The sequence below is a fragment of the Hippocampus bargibanti genome, linkage group LG16, assembly GCF_051943395.1.
Source record: "Hippocampus bargibanti isolate YZ-2025 linkage group LG16, ASM5194339v1, whole genome shotgun sequence".
NCBI classification, from domain to species: Eukaryota; Metazoa; Chordata; class Actinopteri; order Syngnathiformes; family Syngnathidae; genus Hippocampus; species Hippocampus bargibanti.
In genome coordinates, this window is record NC_142749.1 from 7,274,608 (window position 1) to 7,295,832 (window position 21,225).

The 21,225-nt window shown below is 40.5% G+C and overlaps 1 protein-coding gene across 2 annotated transcripts; it reads left to right on the forward strand.

The window, feature by feature from the left end:
• Nucleotides 1-4,438: 4,438 nt before the first annotated feature.
• On the forward strand, nt 4,439-20,109 carry LOC148886261 (uncharacterized). 2 transcript variants are annotated; one of them, XM_089016867.1, is made up of 5 exons: nt 4,439-4,754; nt 9,443-9,556; nt 12,094-14,162; nt 14,315-14,617; nt 15,339-20,109. In XM_089016867.1, the coding sequence occupies exons 3-5, from the start codon at nt 12,110-12,112 to the stop codon at nt 15,602-15,604; spliced, it is 2,622 nt and encodes an 873-aa protein (XP_088872993.1). In that variant the 5' UTR covers nt 4,439-4,754; nt 9,443-9,556; nt 12,094-12,109; the 3' UTR covers nt 15,605-20,109. The 2 variants fall into 2 exon arrangements, with proteins under 2 accessions (XP_088872993.1, XP_088872991.1); XM_089016865.1 differs by lacking the exon at nt 9,443-9,556.
• Nucleotides 20,110-21,225: the final 1,116 nt, after the last annotated feature.

Consider the following 21,225-nt stretch of genomic DNA (forward strand, 5'->3'; position numbering starts at 1 on the left):
ATTTAAGGTATGTATCATGCCTCATTGTCTTCATTTGCAGATTCATAAGGATGCATTAAAAACCCTCTATCATTTTCTAAAGTCTTTATCTTTTTTGTGATTGTCAACTTAAACCCCCAAATGTCAGCTCTCGGTCACTGCACCCCTTAAACATTTAGCAGGATCCAAGTTCAAATTTAACACCAGATTATATTTCACAGTGATTAACTTCAAAAAGAGCACACAAGGAGCTTCAAAGTTACATTCAGTGAAATGTCTTGCATTTCTTCTGTTTTGGTAGAATCTCAGGGTGCGGTTCAATCTTTGGCATTTGATTGCTCCTGAAGAAGTGGGCCCCGATACACTGTGATTAGAAGAGATGATGTAATTTCCCTCATGACATCATTGTCCAACAACTGCGTACTGTATGTCACGTGTACAAGAAAGTGGATGTCACACGCTGTGTACAGTCAAGCAGATCATTGATAAGTAACTGAGATGCGAGAAATAAATTATAAAAATTAATGTGATTTGACTAGATTGATGGAAAAAAGTAGGTATTTTTAAGTGATCAAAATTAATGTTGGTGCAATATCATTAATATTGAAGTAATATAAAGTAGAACCATTTCAGTTGTTAAGTAGTATCCTAATCAATCGCGCAATCACTTCTGTGGGGCCCATTTGTGGGTTTAAGCAGCGTGTACATTATGAACAGTTGTTAAGTATAGTAATTTGATCCCCTCTTGGTGAGTAAGAAACGGATTATGACCCACGTGTCTAAATTATGGGCTGACAATGTCATTTAAATAGAATACACAGTATGTTAACTAACCATTTCCTATTGTATAAGGTTATGGATTGCTGACTACAGAACGTAATGAGAGAATTTATAATAATAACTGGATTATTCCCTGGCCATTTCATTATTTAAAACACTACTTTGCCCTGGTTTTATTATACAGGATATGTTACTGCCAAAATGCATGTCAGTTGTGTTTAACTTTTTTTGTGCCATATACTTGCATTTAGAACTTTGCTATTAAGCTTGTTTTCAGGTAAAAATAAAACATAACGTTCTTATCCCGTGACTAAAGTGTCCCTTAGTTTTGAAAGGCGCTTAGAAATAAAAGGTATTATTATTATTATTATTATTATTATATCAGAATCAGAATCAGAATACCTTTATTCGTCCCGCAATGGGGAAATTTGCATTATAGTGTGATCACTTAATCCTCTCAGGGACAGCAGTTAATAAAGTGGACTGGTTCTCGTGTTATCAGATTACAGGATGCACGGAAGGTTTAAATACCGTATTTTTCGGTGTATAAAGGCGTACCCAAAAGCCTTGATTTTCTTGAAAAGATGACCCTACGCCTTATATGCAGGTGCGCCTTCTATATATGTGAAGCAATACTGAGCCACAACAGGTCTCACAACTACTGTTAGCAGCCAACGACTCCATTTCCCCACATAGAAGAAGTCGTGCGTAATTCCAACCTCTACGGTTGCAACATATAATGTGGTCTGCCTTTTATTTGGAAAAATTATACCGTATTTTCCCATGCATAAGGCACACCGGAGTATAAGGTGCACCCCCAATGAATGGTGTATTCTCAATCTTTTTCCTTATATAAGGAATACCTTCAATGAATTGAACACATTTTTCCAAATCTATAAACGTTTTCCAAATAAAAGGCAAACCACATAAGGCGCTACAGTAGAGGCTGGGGTTACACATACTGTAAATTCTTCTACAGGGGAAATGGAGTCAGTGGCTGCTGGCAGTAGTTGAGAGACATGTTGCAGCTCAATATAATAATAATACATTTTAAGCGCCTTTCAAAGCTCTCAAAGACACTTTACAGTCACAGACAAGCATAGGTACTATAATAAATAAAATACAATCACAAATAGAATACAATAAATAAAATACAAGTATAAATAGAAACAAGAGGGAGAGCTACACAGAAAATGCACTTTTAAATAGGTGGATTTTGAGATGGGACTTGACCAGTGACTTGCGGTGAGGTTCCTGGCGAGTGAGGCACTGACGTCATCACAGTCAGATTTACAAACATATAAACTCTACAGAGTAGCTTATTCACCATTTGATTGGCAACAGTCAACATGTTTTGTTTACAATGTCATGTCAGCATTCTTTATATAAACTGTAGCATAGAAAAAAAGAATAAAATATTATCGTGTTACCTTTACTTATAAATGAAGTCCATCCTTCTGAAGAAAGGCATTGATAACTTCTTTGTAGAAGCCTTCCTTATCTTTCTTCAGTTTTAAAAGTCTCTATTTCTTTCAATTTATATATGTAATCCTCCATTCTGAAAATGAGGCCAAGCAACACGAAAAAATGACTGGATGGTTGCACTTAACTTGCTAAATGTTTACTGTAGCTTGCTGTCACCAATTCTATTATTCTGCAGCCGAGGAGTCGCAAGAAGAACCTCTAATCACCCGCGTCCCCTGTCATGAGGCAGAAGAACTGTGTGCCTCACCTATGCACACAATAAAATAAAGTAAAATAACCACTGTAGTACAGTGTTTATAATGTAAAGTGACTTTACAGCCAGCTGTTGCCTCACCGCTTGTGGCTACTTAATATTTGAACGGTAAATGTGAAAGTTCAGCGATTTTGAAAAAAAATCCAAAATGGTGAAGTTAAATGGAAAAGAACTTTAAAGTACAAATCACTAAATCACTAATAACTGTTTAATGTATTTTTTTCATTTGATATTTCCATGATGACAGGTGAGGCACAGCCTCCCTTGCCTCCCCTGACTGCACGTCACTGGACTTGACTCACAGAGAATCGATGTTACGAATGTTGGGAGGAAGTGAGTTCCAACGTTTGGGGGCAGAGCCGCTGAAGGCAGATTATGCTACTGTGTTTAAAGTCAGATGAGGTCCTTTAAGGTCTCATGAAAAATGCTTCCTTGTCAGACTGGCAATCGCACTTCATGCCGCATTTGTTTCAGTGGACAGTGGTGACGCCACAAGCTAATGTGATGTGGCCTCACTGACTTATTGGTTTGATTATGCATTGACAAATGGATAGTGCGTTAATATTTTACATTTTTGCCATGAGCTGCATGAAATTGAATAATGACAATTTAGCTATCCTCACCCATCCCTAAAAAAATGCTAGCTATAAAATTGAGTCCAAAGCTAAAAGGCACATAAAATGATTTGGCAGTCCAAACGAACAGCCTCTCCGCTTCACTGCCAAAGTGCATTGTAAGTTATGTCAGTAATAGTGACAGCTCAGCTCAATAGCAAAGCAGTCGCTCACAGAAAGTCGGATCAATCATTTGTTGGCTGACTGCAGACGTTGTTGCATACATTTAATGAGACAAACAGTATGCTTTTTTTTTGCAGAGGGGTCATTTCACTCATTCACTGGCATTCACGAATTTATTCGGGAATTGAAAATATGACGTAGAGCACCATTGCCGAATTTGTTCAGATTTTGTTTTTCATGATTGGGTGCCGATAAAGCGCTGGCCATGGCCACTGGCAATGTTTTTTTTTATTTTCCACAATGAGGCAGCATTTCCCTTTTTCCCATGTTAGCGCTTTGTTCCAGCTTCAGCTGTTGTTCAAGCGCTATAAAAACTAATACTATGTATGTTTTGCATTGTATTTTAGACAGCCGCCCTCATTTCGAAGTCATATTACTCCAGACCCATATAATTTAGTAATTAACTATTTTTTCTGATGAAGGAAGAAAGTCTAAGGTTTCTAACGCTGTATTGAATGTTTATGTATTCCTAAAACTCAATATTCCACCAGTCCTGGAATTCAAGTGACAATGACAAAAACCCTGGCACTGGAGTGGACACATTTTTGCACATGTCGGGCAGTGAATGAGTTAATATAAAAATATTCAACTAAGAGAGTTTTCGTTTGGTTGTAAAGTCATGCAATTAACAATTTGTAAAGGACTCATCCTTCAAGAATGAAAACATGTTACTGTACAAGCACTACTGAAAACTCATTGCAGGTGAAAATCCAGCTATTTTTAAACATTTTGAAAACATGTCTTTACTTATAAGAGTCATAATAATGCACCTACGTTGAACAGAGTCGTTATAAAATCAACAATGCCCCCCTTTCTACTACATGTACTTCAGTACAGAACGTGAATTTCATTTGCCACCTAATGGTTTTTAGCACCACCTTGCTGCCAAAAATAAACAACTCAAATGATTTGAATTCACAGCGCAGTGGTCTTGTTATTGACCCGAAATAGCAAAAGAGAGGGGCGAAAAATCGGATGACGATCATGACTAATGTGAACATGACTGGGTGTCTCAAACGTGCACGCCCGTGGCCTTTCTTGGTCTCGTGCGCTCCCCCATTGGCCTGAGATGATGTCATGCACAGCAGAGACAAAAGAGCCCACTTCCCTGCACGCCCGACACACGCACACACGCACACACGCACACACGCACACACAAGAACACGCACAACGAGAACACGTGCCAACGCGCACGCGCCCTTGCTCACTTTACACACACTCACTCGGCCAAACGCTAGCTAGTTTTTTTTCTGCTCATGCAAACTAAATCGATTTTTTTGTTCTTTAAATGTAAGTATCTTCCTCATTCTGAAGCCCCGATGTCCACGCGAGCGCGCGGGCTGCCTCGGCGCCACACACATCTGGATCAGACCAGATCCAACGGTACCAGCGCAGGCATGAAGGCGAGTGGTGACGCTGCGTCTCAATGACGACTGCTCTCCAAGACTACTTCTCATGATGTAAGTCGTTCCCTTTTTTGACAAACCGTCACCGTCCGGTTCGGTGGGCCTGACGGGTTGCGTGCGCAAATGTCTCGGTCCACTTGGTGACATGTGTGGGGGGTCCTATTCACCGCACGTCTACATCAGGCTTTGTGTGTTGAACACGCAATTTCTATTTAACGTTTGCACGCGTGCTACATTTGAAATGCGTGAATTGCGCTGACTGGAGAACGCCAGGAATCGCGTTAGCGCGTTTCTTCATTCATCTATGGCACCGTGTTTGTTGATATTAAGTGATGTATTTTTAGTCGCAGAGCAGCTTTATACTGTCAAAGGTAGAAAATAAGGCTTGAACACGACGGGAGTGCAATTAATTCTGCAAAATTGGTTAGTGGGACCCCTTGCGGATGTGAGAAAAGGCGCTAAATGTGTTCACTTATCACTTACTGTATTTTCATAAAATAGAGAATTGTTTAAAATTATTCATGTTTTTGGTCATGCAGATGAGACACAACAAGGAGCTTACTGGGAGAAAAACAAAAAGGGTCAAGGATCAAATTGTATTGGTGATATCAGTGGTGGGCCGTACATGTTAACCCTTGGCCTTCAGTTATGCTACGTCTGAATCAGTCCACAGCTGTGAGTGTGGTGTGATTTACTACACGTCCATTATAGGATGCTGCTAGCCAGGAAATAACTTGGGACTTGAAGAAACTTTAGAAATAATGCCCTTAAACTGTTCACATTTTTACTATGAACGTGTGGATTCATGATAAACTCATAAAATTGCGATATTCTTTGCTATTTTTGCTAGCTTCGGGGCTGTCCAACCTTTCTTAATAATGTCCATCTGAAGACAGTACTGTACTTTGTGCATTAAATTATTTGGGGTTTTAAAAATAGACTGTTCAGTGGAATTCCTACTCAAACTGCAACCAGAATAAACCATATTCTCAATTTGTCATTTTTTTCATCCAATATTTGACAGTTATACAGTTTGCAGCTGCTGAGTGGAGATTGAGCCGTGTCATTCTAAGGGGCATGTTTCGAAAGTCAGAGTTGCAATAACCACACAAAGCAACGGAAAAAAAGTTGCTTTGCAAGGATTTTAAATGTTTCTCCAATTCTATTTCTATGTTGCATACAATGTCCCAATTTTCTGGGATTTGCCGTCTGTATCAAAATCGGGCCATGCAATAGATTTGACTACTGGAAGCACTTGGTTCAAAGCATCAATATTTTGGGCATTTGGCAATGTGATTTAAACTGTCAAATTGTTACAATAACCCCCAATAACTCGCCATGACAGTGAAGCTTCAGAAACTCGTTACCAGAAGAGATTAGTCTTTGAAGCAGACTGTGGGCTTCTTTTTTCTTTATCTGACAGAGGACTCAAATTCCGACGTTTCTTTTCTAAGGAGCTTCTCCTCTATTGCTATTCTTAGTCTTCGATATCAGGCCACACTTTTTTCTTCTTCTGATGAACATGGCCGCGGATTAGACAAATGGGAACTTTTCGTGGGAATAAATCTTTTTGGTTTAGATGAGATGGACTGACTAGCAGGGGTTCGTCTATAAATTATCGATAAATGTGTTTTATGCCCACCAATTTATATGATCTTACACTTACAATCATCTATGTCTACGGTCAAGACTGAATCCTTTATTTTCCCTTTTTGGATGGCATTTCAAAAAAGGGTAGCAAAGAATTATCTAGTTCTGACTTAAAAGTATTTGACATCCAATTGATGTTTAAGAACCCTGAGGCCACAGTTTGATTGTAGACCAATTTTTCAAAAGCCAAACTGTCCTACTTCTACTGCTCGTAATGCAAAATAAAGTGGGACCTCTACTTACAAAATGTTCTATTTTTGAAATTTCTTCCAGAGCCGTTTCATTAATAGAGACACGTTTTCCATTTAAATGCCCAAATCCGTTCCGAGCACCCCCAAATTCAGCCGTAAATGTATTATAAAACGTACAAATTGATCAAAATATGTAACACATACATGTTATAATTCCAGTAGATTATTGCACAATAAATTGCAGTTGCGCACAATGTTATAAATAAAGAATAAAAATTATGCATCATCATCGTTTTTTGCCCTTGAGTCTCTCTTAGAAGTGGTTTTTGCCTGGCGTTTTGTGAAGAACTGATCCAAGGTTGGTTCAAGGTTCATGTTGCTGTAATAATACGGTCTGAAGTCGAACGATAAGAATAAGTAAACGTCTTGTACCGAGCTTCCGTGCATTGTTATGCGCTTGGGACTGTAAATTGGCGGTATGATTCATTGTGGGCATAATTAAAAGTGACTCAGAATGCATTGGCCACACCTTCTCAGGCTGCAGACAAGACCGGTTCCCCATTTAGCTGCTCAGCCTAGTTGGTCCGTTTCTGATAAGCCCTTTGACATTGTCAACATATCAACATTTGCAATTTTCTATCATCACGGCTGCTTTTATTACCATTTATATTACGTTTTTACCGATTTTCTTTGAGCCGATTTCTCCCTTCCACACACAATCCAGCTGCTGTTGCAAGCGACACTTCAAATGTTTGGGTCAAGACCAGACACGATGCTGTGACACCGGTGTAAAGGCGACGCTTTGTCACACTGCATGGAAGTCTCATGTTTTCTTTATTAACTGAAGGGATGAAAAAAAAATCGACCATGTGTTTTATTTACTTTGCAAGATTTTTGCAACAAAAACAGCATCAAAGGATCAAAGTGGTCACTAACTCATTCACTGCCATTCACGAATGTACTTGGGAATTGAAAATATGACGTAGAGCGCCATTCCCGAATTTGCTCGGGTTTTGGTTTTCATGCTGGGGGGCTGATAAAGCGCTGGCCAGAAATCTGGTAATGTTTTTCCCTTCCACAAGGGGACAGCATTTACCTTTTTTCCATGTCAGCACTTTGTTACAGCTTCTACTGTTGTTCAAAAGCTGTATAAACTAATATGTATGTATGGCATTGTATTTAAGACAGCCACCCTCATTTCAAGCTCATATAACTCCAGACCCATATAATTTAGGAATCAATTCTTTTTCTGATGAAAGAAGAAAGGTGAAGGTTTCTTACGCTGCATTGAATGTTTATGTAGTCCTAAAAGGCAATATTCTGTGGCTCCTGAAATTTGACTGAAAATGACAAAAACCCTGGCACTGGAGTGGACACTTATTTGCACATGTCTGGCAGTGAATGAGTTAAAAGGCTGATTACTGTGCAAGTTGACAACAATTACAAATGGTACAATAATTTCATACACAGTGATGCAGTAAAATTTGTTTTTCTTTGTCCTTCGGTCATTGTCAGGACATATTCGTCTGTCCAGTTTGGTGGGAGGCACATGCACGCTCACACAATAAATACATGCAACATTGATTAATGTCATTCCAAACAACTCAGGGAGCCTCCGCCGTGGAATAAATAAATAATGTCATATCATTTAAAAAAGAACCTACACTGTGTAATTTATTCCATGATTGATTGAACATCCTCACTTTTGCCATTTGCAAGTGCACAGTGCATCTGCTGTTTGTTTCATGCCGGACACATTCAGGTACATGTAATGTCTTTTAGCCGCAGGCACAAGAAACACAAAGACTGTATTTCATCTTTTACAGCCCAGTAAGCATTGGTTCCCAAAAAGAAATTCCCTCAACTGTTTCTCCTTCCCCGAATGCTGCACCGTATCTGAAGGCGCATTTGACATGACAAGAAACCGCTGCTGTGATCGATGACTCCAAGTGCACACAGATAATCACTGTAGTTCTGCTCTTGCTGCTGTTGTTGGCAAAGCAATAAAATATATTCAATAAATAAATACAATAAATACCCTTAAGACTCTTGCGAGGAACTCAGGCACCAATAAACGGGAGCGAGATGATTACTTAAGGGGTGGCAAGGGACCATTATCACCCACTGCTGTGAGAGATGACTGAAAAAGTTTTTCTACTTTTGTGTTTTGCAATACTTGTTCAACAACAACATTAGGAACAGGGAGAACATCTAATGAGATTCATTCCAGAGCTGTCTCATCGTTTTTTACTGTAGATAACATTTTGTTACACTTATAAATGCCACTGTGGAGTGGAAGACACATTTTTGTGTAAACGTACTTGCAACAAACATTTTACCAAAGGGGTATTGGCTTGCACATTCACGAGTAAATGGGCAACAAAAGCATTTTATTTTGTAACTGTCAATGCATCAAACTTTAAATTGTTACTTTCGATCGATCATGTAGGCTCATGTATGACCTTTAAATGAATTCTATTCAAGTTTAAACATTTAACATATAGTTAGAGAAAACATTATTTGGATGAAACATGCACGTTTGAAAGAATGATGAGTTGATTTTTGAAGCTGGAACAGAGAAACACTGCTTGCCAATCTGGTGATCCACTCAAATGTTAAAATTTGTCCCTTTCACCTTGATCGCGTCAGCGTGTCACATGAGTGATGACATAAAGAGCATGCTCGGATTGTCTTTTTTATTTATTTGTTTTACTCTTTTTTTGGTCCATTCATTGTCTTCGGGACTATGACTGCCGTCTGAATATACAGCAACGAGGGAGTGAAAAGGCCACTAGCTGGCCTTCAGTGGCAGTGTCGAGAGTGGCGATCAGAGACATAGCGGCTTCCACCATGACAAATCTGGGTCAATGCAACCCCCCCCCCCCCCCCTTTCTACCACAGGCTAAACTGAAAAAGGAAAAAACACACACACACAAAAGATGAGGACACCATCAGCAGATTGTGTGCATGGACGTGATCATGAGGATACCAAAGATCAGGTTGCCTTGTCATTGGGTCGGTATCTGTTTGGTGTGGGGGATGAAGGCCATCCCCAGACTATTCGAGCTTTGTTTATTTTCCCCTGCTGTGTTTGTTTACGGTGTGATTCAATCTGTCTGTTGGGAACAATTGAAAATTAACCCGATGCACACACGCGCTATTGAAATATAGTAATTGATGGTACTGTATTGGTCAAGTCGACCACAAAAAACAAAAAAGACGATAACAATTATTATTGGAATTATTTGTGTCATTGTGGGTAAAATGGCGTCGCAAGAATGGGTGCCTTTACAGTAGTTCCTATACATTTTATTCTTCTTACTTGGTGTAAATTGGGAATGTATATGAATATACAGACAAATAAACATACTACATACAAACATACATATTTAGACAAATAAAGATTTTCTTATTTTTATGAAGGTGAAAGCCGACTTTTCTTTCACCAAAAATTTAGGGTAGCATTATGATGAACCGCTCTTCAATGTGCTGTAGGTGTACAGTTTGTTTACAATTCCACTTTGAAACATGATATAAACTATTCTAATGTGACCACTGGGGAAAAAATACGATTTTTTTCTTCACTATATAAGTATTGGCAAAATACCATTATAGTCTAAAAAATAGGGTAACTTTATGGCATCCAGATACTTTGCTCTCCTCACGCTTGCCCTGCATCGCGTTTGACCACAGAGAACGTTTAACATCAGTGTTAAATAGTCTGTCACTTCACTCTCTGTATGTCACCATCTCAACAAAAAAAAAAAACTTAATGTAGAGCATTTGTCATGCTGTTTTCAATTTGAAGGGAAAAGCCAAAAGGAAAAGAAGAAGAAGAAAAGCTATTTCTGAACAATATCACAAAATGTCAAACTTGCGGCCAGTAATATCAATCAAGACATTGTTTTAAATGAATTTAAATGTAAATTTCTCCACTGTGAGACTACTAAAGCAAATCCAATCCAATACTACACTCAATAAGCCTCTCAAATTGAAAAGAAAGAAACCACAACAACAAAAACTGCCCAGTCGAGCAGTATACAGAAGCTTGCTGAACACCTTGCACCAAAAACAAAGTGCGTGGTAACTGGACCAGCTTTCCAATGAGCTGAAAAATAGATAAACGTATTTAATCGACAGATTAATGAACCCCAGAGTCATTTCATATCACAAATGATCCCCATTCATCAGCGTGTGTTCATCGGGATTGGTTTTCTATTGTGTTGCGTTCCAACAAGTCATTAAATGTTAATGACAAATATTGCGGTGATTAAATGGCTCAAATAAACACAAAGTGGCCTTTTAATGAGCTGTGATCTATTTGTGCCGTGTCGTGGTGGGAAAAACTAATTGTTTTGTGTATGTTGTGATCTGTTTAGTTTTGTTTTGTACTAAGACAAATGTCCATCTCCGATTCAGCCAACCAGTTGGAATCATTTTGTCAAAAATAAACCATATCTATTTGTGTGTGGCACATCTTGACCACAGGAGCAAACAGTCCGTTTTGTTCAAGAGTAGACATTTATCACATGGCCGCTACGGCCCAAGAGAGCCGCAGTGCTGCTTGTTTCACAAGATTCCCAATTCCAACACACTTGATTCAAACAATCATTATCAGACTCTTCCAGAACCGGTTGATGACCTTTTCATTTCAATCGTGTATGGTGGAAGAGGGACTCTTCGAAAACGCGCAGGAAAATGGCTCAGTCGGAGCAGAATTGCCTTCCTCGCCCCCACCCTGATTCCAACATTATCCCTTACATCAGTAAATGTGTTTGGCTAAGGCTTGATGAGTCTTCAGGGATGAAGGTTGTTGCAAGTTCATCATAATGTTTGTAAACAAGCTTTTAAGAAGCAAATTGCCAATCCGGATTAGCATACCGTTGCAACCTTTTCTGATTTAATGTTTCATTATTATGGCACCCTCTGTTTCGGGGATGCCAACTTTTTGGATATATTGATGAACACTGATACAAGTGAGCAAAAACAAAACAAGATGTGCACATTTAAATGGATATGGCAAAGGGAGTGGCGGTTCCTTGCCGCAATGTTATCCATTAGGGTCAAATGTGCACCAGTGGGTGTAATTTTCATCTGGCATTTGTGATGCCAATGATGAAATAATTCTGTGTGACAAGTTCATATTGGATTGGATTTGCCTTTATTAGTCTCGCAGTGGAAAAATATTTAATATGAGATGTGACATTATTACTGTTTGATCCTATGCTATGTTTTCATTTTCCTCAGACAGCAGAGGTGCTTCAGAGTGTTTAAAAAAAAAAAATCAGACTGAAAACATATCCAATCTTATGTTGTCAGTGGTGCTTGTGGGATTTGACTTTACATTTCATAAATATTTGACTAGTCGTGCCAACAATGACACAGCAACGGGTCTGTTCAAATAGAAAAGGCCCAAGGCAAATGATCCTAATTTTGGACCAAAAAAAAGAATGGGATTTAAAGTCTGACCCACATTTTCTTCTCTGTTTTTATCCAAGTACAATGTCGTGACTAATCCTTTGGCCTCGTCTTTCCTCCTTTTGACTGGACAGCTTCCCATGAACCCAGATGCCTCCTCTTCCTCTCGACGAGCGTATAGTGGTCATCCAGCGGCCTAAAAACATTGCCTTGTGCGAGGCTTCTCCGCAATCCATTCCACGTCACTCGTCTCAGATAGCCGCCTCTTCCAATGGGCAAATCAACCGGACTCCACAGCCTCACTTTTCCCAGCCTCATTTCTACCCACCCACCTGTAAATCTCTGACTTTGGAATGCAAACGCAGATCTTCCCGTGGACAGAGAATCCCAGGCGATCATTCCGTTGCGCCGCCGGGTTACAGGAACATCCCAAGCCACTGTCACAGCAATGGAACCGTAACTCTTAGCCCACGACTGCCATCCCACACACATACGATTGATATCAGATTGACTCTGGACAAGGGCGGGAGAACAGGGATCAGCAACCCCCTAGGCCACAGCGGAAGCGCCAATTGTACACAGAGACAATGTGCCCCTTCGCATTCAGATCACACTGGGGGGAGAACTGGCGGCGCTGAGCGGGCAGGTGGAGGCGACCACAAATTACAGCGAAGTCGACACAGTCAGCTGTCGTCAGCCGCCGGAGTTCTGCAATTTGTCCCTGCGCAGGCACAGCCGTACAAGCTCAGGGATGTAAAAGAGAAGGAAAACACGAACCTTCTTCTGAAAAGACCTGAGCCCGAATTCACTTCACTGAATCACAAGAGCTCCAAGCTGGGCACCGTGCGCCACAGTCTTCCCTACCACCACAATTCCGTCCCTGTTCCCCATGCATCCATCCTAAACACCAATCATCCATCTTCTTCTCCCCCCCAACCCGCGCGCATCCCTGTCTCCTTCCAACAATTTAGCCAGCCTCGGCCATCTCGCCACAGGGACCACCATCCTCATATTCTTCATGGTCTTCCCTTGTCCCCATGCACTTCCCACACAGGAGGGTTTCCCAGTCCTGACCACACCTGCACAATTGACTGCGGCCACCCCTTTGGATGCGGTTGCTGGAGGTTGATACGCTGTAGAGGGTCTAAAGAACATGCCTCCAGTTGCCAAGGAGGTGGTAGTTCTTCTACCTCGTTTTCTTGGGCTCATAACGTTGGGGCAGTAAAAAAAGGAGGCAAAGAAATGGGTCTGAGAAATTTGGGAGGGTGTCTCTCCACCGCCTCCACCTCAAACACTTCCTCAACTAACAGCACTGTGTCTGAACACCGATCAAGCCTGTTCAAACCTATCCGCTGTGCCTCCTGCTCCAGTGAGGCTGGAAACTTTGAGAGCCCCGCTATTCTTCGGAAGAAAATGGTTGGGGGATGTCTGCCTTGTACCCCAATATCCTCTTCTGCCCCTCTTCGGGCAATACAAAGCTGTGTCACGGGCTGTAATCCCAAAGCCTCCCGCACAGGAAGCTCCACCTGCAGCTATTGTAGCAGTGACCCCATCGTGGTAACATTCAATCCTCGTAGAGGCAAACCCCCAGGAAGAAGCATCGGAGCACCACATTCGGCTTCCATGTTTCAAACCGACGATGATGACTACAGCGTACAAACTATCTGGCCCGAAGAACTGGCGAGAAAGATGACCTATTCTACAGCCCAACAGAATCACTGTGCCGGAATAGGAATCGGAAAGACGACTTCGAGGCAGATCCAAAATGAGAGCAAAAGAACCGGGCTCGTCCGTCTCGACTGTGAAAACCTGCAGGAGTACGCACACGCTCAACTCACGGACCAAGCTGGTCGGCGGCGACTGCAACAAGACAAGATGGCCGCCCTGGATTTTTTGGGCTGCAGGTCTGGACCAGGATGTGACGAACAACGGAGCTCACTCAGAAGGCTTCTTAATAAAGCAGACGATGCAAGCACGGCAGGCCCACTTGAGCGCAATCGAGAAACACCATATCCTTTCTCGCCCTCACTCCCCTCCCCTTCACCGTCGCCGGTTTCCTTTTCACCTCCTCCATCCGCTCCAAGCACATTCATCAAACCCAAACCTGGGCAGAGAGATGTGGGACATTCTCTACCATCGGCTCAGTCTCTTCATTTGGCTCTGAACTCACTCAATAGAGATCAAAATGAGGAGAAGAGTAGAAGTAAGATTCTTACTCTCATTCTGTATTCCGGGGCATAATAAAAATGATCCGTTGATCAAATTCCAGCTAGTTAGCACTGATGAAAATATGCTTTAAAGTATTCAAACGTAAGTAGGAGAATTCTCTCAATATGTCATCTTGTTCTCCCATAGTGCACCTTACTCTGCCGCTCTCCTCTTCACTACCCGCCTCACTGTCTGACGAATCCGCGATGACTCCCGATGCGGAGAACGCTGCGATCAGTGCCATCCTGCCATTCTTGTATCTTGGGAATGAGAGAGATGCTCAAGATCTGGATCTGCTGTTGCACCTCAACATCGGCTATGTGGTCAACGTGACCACACACCTCCCTCTCTTCCACCTCAAATCAGGACTGCACTACAAAAGGCTGCCAGCTACAGACAACAGCAAACAAAACCTTCGACAATACTTTGAGGAGGTTTTTGAGTTCATTGGTGAGATGGTTCAACCAATTCCATTTGACTCTTCTGTTTGGTAATAAGTCAAAATAGCATGCCCGATTCTAGATATGCACCTATGCTGCTTTCTCCAATTGGCATATAATACATGCAAAAACTAATAATAAATAAACAAATAAAAGGAATTAATGGATGGCTCTTGGGATCTGGAACACTCTTACTCAAATGTGTCAAGTAAAAACCTTCACCTTCTGGTACTTCTACACAACTGGCAGTCTAATGACTTCTCCCAGGGAGCTCTTTTAAGTCCCGGTTGAGTAGGCCCACTTGTGGGGACCGCATCGGCCTCCTGGGAGTGTCGTGTCCTCACTGTGCAAGTTAATGAGCTGGCTTGTTATATTCAAATTTTTGGTCTCCACCTGAAGCTAAATATAAACTGTAAAAGGGTTCTCAACTTCATGACCTGGATTTGACACCAATGCCTGGACTGCAAGTTCAGTATTATTTAAGAAATTAATTTAAAAAATGTAATTAAAGAATATTTGATGTTGAGATCTCATCTACAAGGAGAGCTTTGGCTTCACGGGGTACAGAACACAAGTACCCCAGGTCCCTTTTTACATTAAATAAGTCCAGTCTGAGCTCCTTCAGGGGAGCACGGTATGCATTTGGAGTACATGATTGTCCTCATCACTATATATTTTTGATTATAAGTATAATTGTCTTTTTCCCACCCCTCAATCCCCTCCATCCACAGAGGAAGCATATCAGAGTGGACAGGGCGTATTGGTGCACTGCCAGGCAGGCGTATCCCGTTCCGCAACCATTGTCATCGCCTATCTAATGAAGCACACCCTCATGACAATGACAGATGCCTACAAATACGTACGCAGCCGCCGTCCCGTGGTGTCCCCCAACTTAAACTTCATGGGGCAGCTTTTGGAGTTTGAGAGGGACCTCAACTCCGGGGTGACTCCTCGCATCCTGATGCCTAAACTTGATGGTGTTGAGACCCAGGTGTGAAAGAGACTGGTACACACTACGGTAATTTGGTTTTGCGAAGCAGGTTATTACAATAGGAAAATGGGGAGTTGTTTGGCAATTAATGCACTTTTATACTGTGAAACATGAGACAAACTGATAAATGACCACTTGAGTAGCTATTTAACTTGATCATCATCCAGTATGCTGTCAATAGATTATGTGCCAATATAGATGGAACATTGTATGGAAATATCTCTTTTATTCCCCTTTATGCCTATTTCTTCCTGTCATTTACATGAACAACCATATGAACACTGTTAAGGCTATGTTTACATTGTGTTCCATCAGAACAGGACAGCGCAGGAGGGATCGTAGTGGAGTCAGTGCATCCTTGAGTTTCCAGGATTCAGTAGTACTCTCCCCAGATGACTTGTCATGGATAGACAAACTGTCAGAAAACCTAACAACACTTGAATACAGAGGGAAAAATTGACTAAATTACCATGATGTACTACAATTTGGACAAACCTGGTCACCGGGGGACAGAGTGTAAATACAGCTTAACGGAAGCCATATTTGCATGCAAAAATTGCATTGCCACACTATTACAATACGTTCCAACATGTAGCAACAGACACACTTTTACAATGCACTTTAACACATTGTTGTCATGTCAAATACGCTACATGGACCTAATACAGATGTGAGTAGCATTAATCTGGGAGCTATGTTGTCAAACTGGCAAACACCTCCTAGAAATGGCTACACGTGTTCATGGTGTGCATTGATATTTAAGTAAGAGTGCCAAAAGGCAGGTAACACCACCAAAGTTACATCATCCTCAAATGCAGAGTTCATCAAACAAAGGTTGAAAGACTTTTATTCTTTTGGGAAGTGACTAGCTACGAGTGACGTCATTTGGATATTAGGTAGTGTACGCGTGCCCAACATCAGATGAGCTAATACAAATGTTCTATCAAGAATTCTGTACAGAGTAGAAGACACTGTCAGTTAAGAATGTTTTTGGTATCATTTGCAGTCAAATTGATAACTGCTATGGGTGTATACATGTTCTTTTTACCCCAAGTGTGCATACATAGGCTGAGTATACTTTTTTAAGGGACCTTTGTATAATTGTAATGTGGTACCACATTATAAAACATTGGTGGAAAATCAGTTGTGCAGCTGAATCCTAAATGGATGTTGGGTACATTACATGAGCTGCGATTGTGTAATGGTCTGGTGAGTTACACTTAAGGTCTGGTACAGTCACACAAGATTTTTTTACCCCCCTCTTGACTTATCTCTGCTTGCTGACAATGTCAACTCCAATGCTCTCTCTAAATTGAATTTTATAGCATCAGAGAGTATTTAAAATGTTTACAATGTATTGACAATGGAGCTTACAAGTCTCTCTTATTGACACCCCGCAGAACAAATGTGCTCTATATTTAATTCAGCATCTTTAAGTGAAGGAGCCAAAATCATTTGTTTTCCAGTGACACTCTTTTCCTGCCTTATCCTCACTGTGGCCCTTGTGACGATGCATTACTGTTCTATGAAGGCTTTTTCGACCCTTGAGGTCAAAGCTGTTTGGATAACAGACAGATGCTTTGATTAGAGAATGAATGACTCACTGTGAACACCTCTACTGTGAACGAGAATTTAATCAGGTCCATTCAGCATCATCTTATGGGTCGTACGTCAGAAAAAAATAAAAAACACTAAAGTGATATATGATAGTGAAACATCGGCTATAAATTATTTACTGTTAACTATTTAGTGGCAGGAGTTTGCCATATTTAGGCCTACCGTAGTTGCTTCCTGTTGTGAGTCTGTGTTTATACTGTAAACTTCTTTTATAGAAAGAATTTAGTAATGGAGCAGAATTGATATTTTCGGAGCTGCTCACAAGGCATGCTAATTATTTTGCACATTTTTGATGCTATACACTGTGCTGGATTCTAAAATTTAACCAAGAACGATATTTTTGCTGAGAACTATTGTTATAGTGTCTTACCACAGGCCATTTTCATTTGAATTTAATCCATGTTGTCAAAATAATTGCATGATGTTAATATTTTTTTAGCGATGATCAAACATGCTCACATTTGGTACATTGTGCTTAATTTTTGCCTTTTTTCCCCCTTGCAAAAATACTTGATTTATGATGGACATCATAAAAACCATTAGCATTTTTTTCAGCAGGTATATACTGCACTATTTTTAATCAGATATTGAAAATTTCCCTAATAGAAAACAAACTGCCTTCACTTTCTTTCACCGGTGTCAGTGTTAAAACATTGACCGGGAAATACTTATTTATTTTTGTAATGTTTATTAATAATGGGAGTTTTATATATGTTCTGTATATTTTCTACAGTTATGTTTCATCATCATGCTATGTATTGTTTTTACACTCTTCTGGTCAACCATTTTTCTTAAATTTCGTGTCCAATTGTTGTTGTTGTTTTTTTTTTTCAATTACGTCAGCCAACCAAACAAAAAAAAGTCTTCCCTGAGCTTATAGACCGCACTGGAAAGGGGTCAGTGGTCGTTATTCTGCGGTTTTTATAGACTTTATATGCAAATGGCAGTAGATTCTACTGAGTAGAAGGAAGTTGTTTAATTTCATGCTTTATGAATTTACATCGAAATATTCTCTTTGGGCCGCAGACTCGTATGAGCGAATCCGTTTTGCATTTACTGTAAGCCGAAAGATTTGCAAGGTGTCGACGTGTCTTTGATAATAGTTTTGAAAACATTGTAAACCAGTGTGTTCTTTACCTGTTGTACTTGTATTTGAATGTTACCAATCTTGAATCAGTGTGTTGCTTTCTGTGCCAGATATGTCGGGAAGAAAAAAAAAACATTGCCTGGCTCCTTTCGGAATTTGCTGACTAGTTTTCTCACATTACTGATTTGAAAATTCTATTACAACCCTTTCCGATTGTCTCGCTTTTCACCCTGTAGCACTCAGTCGTTCTATTTTGACAATGTTTTCACAATAATGATTTCACATGCACTGTGACAGATATGATGCTGCTATATCAGTAAGACTTCATTGCATGTCACATTTATCACAAAAAGCGGCGCGGGTTTTAAAAGGGCGCACATGTATCAATTTATGCACATGGCTCACTTGTGCTGCCTCAAAGCTGTGTGTTCATTTTTAGCGTGACTACTTATGCAGCTGGACCATCTGTAGCGTGTTCCTTGAAAAGGTATTAGGAGGGAAGAAGAGACTAAAAAATATTTCTTAAAGCTCGTAATATGGCTTGAGCGCGATACGTCTGTATGATGATGTAGCAGACATCAGGGATTGCTGGTTTCTTTCAGCATTGAATTATAAAGAAAGGCAAACGAGCCAGCTCATTAACTTGCCCGCTGAGGAAGCAGGCACTCCCAACAGACTTGCAGTCCTCAAATGACCCCCGGCCCCCCCAAAAAAAATAAAAAATCATCGGAGCAGGGGGAAAGAAATAACAACTGTCCCAGATTTGAACCTGCATCGGATTAAGAAACCTCTAAAGCGGTCCCAAAATATGAGTTTTGTTTATTTGGGTCTTGATGGACAAAAGATCCAGTTTGCACTTTCTTGATCAAAGCATTGAGACAAAGCATCGACAGTAACACAAATTCATCCACAGTCGTGTTGGATCATCAAGTGGTCTTCAAACAGTTTCCACAAATCTGAGTTATCCAAAATGTCTGCAACATCATATTCAGAGGCTTTCGTGTCTACATTTGAAACCAGACAAAGGTGATGTAAAGAATGTGCCGACATTCTCATTTTAGAGATTAATATTGAAACTACCAAATAATCATCACAAAGTAATATGCAAATATTGAAATTGTATTGACATCATTCATGTTGCATGCATATTTCACACATTTAAAATTGTCAATGCTTCCAGGGATTCTAAATGGTTGCCTATTGCTTTGGAATATCATTTTTAGCATCAATTTTGTATTATTTGTCATGTTCCTAAATAGAGGAGAAGCAAGTGAGTCCAATTGGCTCTTTGCTCACTGCAATTTGGCACAGTGCCAAATATGCATCCTGTGGGGTGTGGAGGGTGAACGCATTTAGCAACATGCCAGCCCGCTTGGTGCACGGTGGCTGTTCTACTGCATTATCTGTGACCAGCAAGGTTATGAGATTTAAATGTGTTTCTAAGTAACTCTAATGACAGTAGCACTGATGTTTATGGTGCCACTGCATATTTCTCTCTTTTTTCCTTCCATTGATTCTAAATGAATAAAATAACCCCAATAGGATCCTACCAGATTGCAGTGCAAAAGAGGATGGCTGGTCGAGGACATTGCTCATGTTCACGCATTGAAACTCATTTGTAATAAAATAAGAAGGAAATGTGTGTGTTTGTATTATTATCTTTTTTTTCTTGAAGGAGGTGATGAAGTTAAGATGAGAAAAAGTCTGGACACCCTTAATAACCATGCCCTGTGAGTCAACAGCCAAGTATTGAACTGTGCCATCAATACAGACAGCAATTGTAATTGTTGATTTTGATCATCATCATGCCGCCCACATCTGCTCGCTTTAGAATTACATAACACAAAGTTGGTACTGGCAACTGTGTGATCGAGGCCCCGCAGACACGTCAATACAGAACCTATTCAGTATGGAGTTGGAATTAACTTCTGAACAATCACGCGGTTACAATAAAATGTAGATTGTGATTTGGTTCTTTCTCCTTATTATACTTAACCCGGAATGATTATCAGCACATAGCATTTGTAAAGTGGGTTCATCCTCCACTTTGGGCCTAACTAAAATTGAACGCCTTCACAGTATTAGGGCTTTTGCTAAATTACACTGCTACAGTTCATGCAAAGACAAGGAGCATTCCCCCGTTGTATTGAAGTGAATAAAACCACAAGTTAACTGGTTCTTAACAGGACCAAAAATCCTTGTGCGGTGGGGATCCATCTCAATTGGTTGGGTTGAATATGGTTGTATTGGAATATCAACCACATTAAATTGTGACTTTAATCACTGCTGCCCGACTTTTTGAACCTGAGAAGCCCCATCCGATGAGCTCACACCCAAGTGGTCTGAGTGAGTGAAACCACACCACCTTCTTGCCTCTTCAATTACGTCATGGCAGTAATTCACCCGAAAACTATCCAGTATGTCAGTACTCTACCAGTCAGTGAATTAATGGCCAAAATGAAAATCTTTCACAATACGGTTGAATCTTTTTTGACGACATCCTCCAGGCAGAGATGAGCACCATCTGCTGCATTGATTCACAATATCAACATGTGTGTGAAGCTGCTTACTTTTGTCTGAATGTAAAGGCAAAAGCATGGAAAAGTCAGGACATCACTCATCTCAAGAGTCTCTGGGCTGACGGCCTCGATATGTCATGAGGGTAATCGAGTTCTGCTTAATTAACTATAACTAGTCATCCACCCATCCATTATCTGAGGGGTTTATCCTCATGAGGGTCGCAGCCATGCTGGAGCCGAGCCATGTATTCTTTAGGTAGTAGGCGGCGTGTACACTGCGAAGCGGTTGTCGGCCAATACGAAGAGTATATGAATGAATTAAAGAATAACAATAATAAGATAATAGGTCTAACAAAACCCATACTTATCTTCTTTCATACAATTCCGTTTTGTTTAATCGCTAA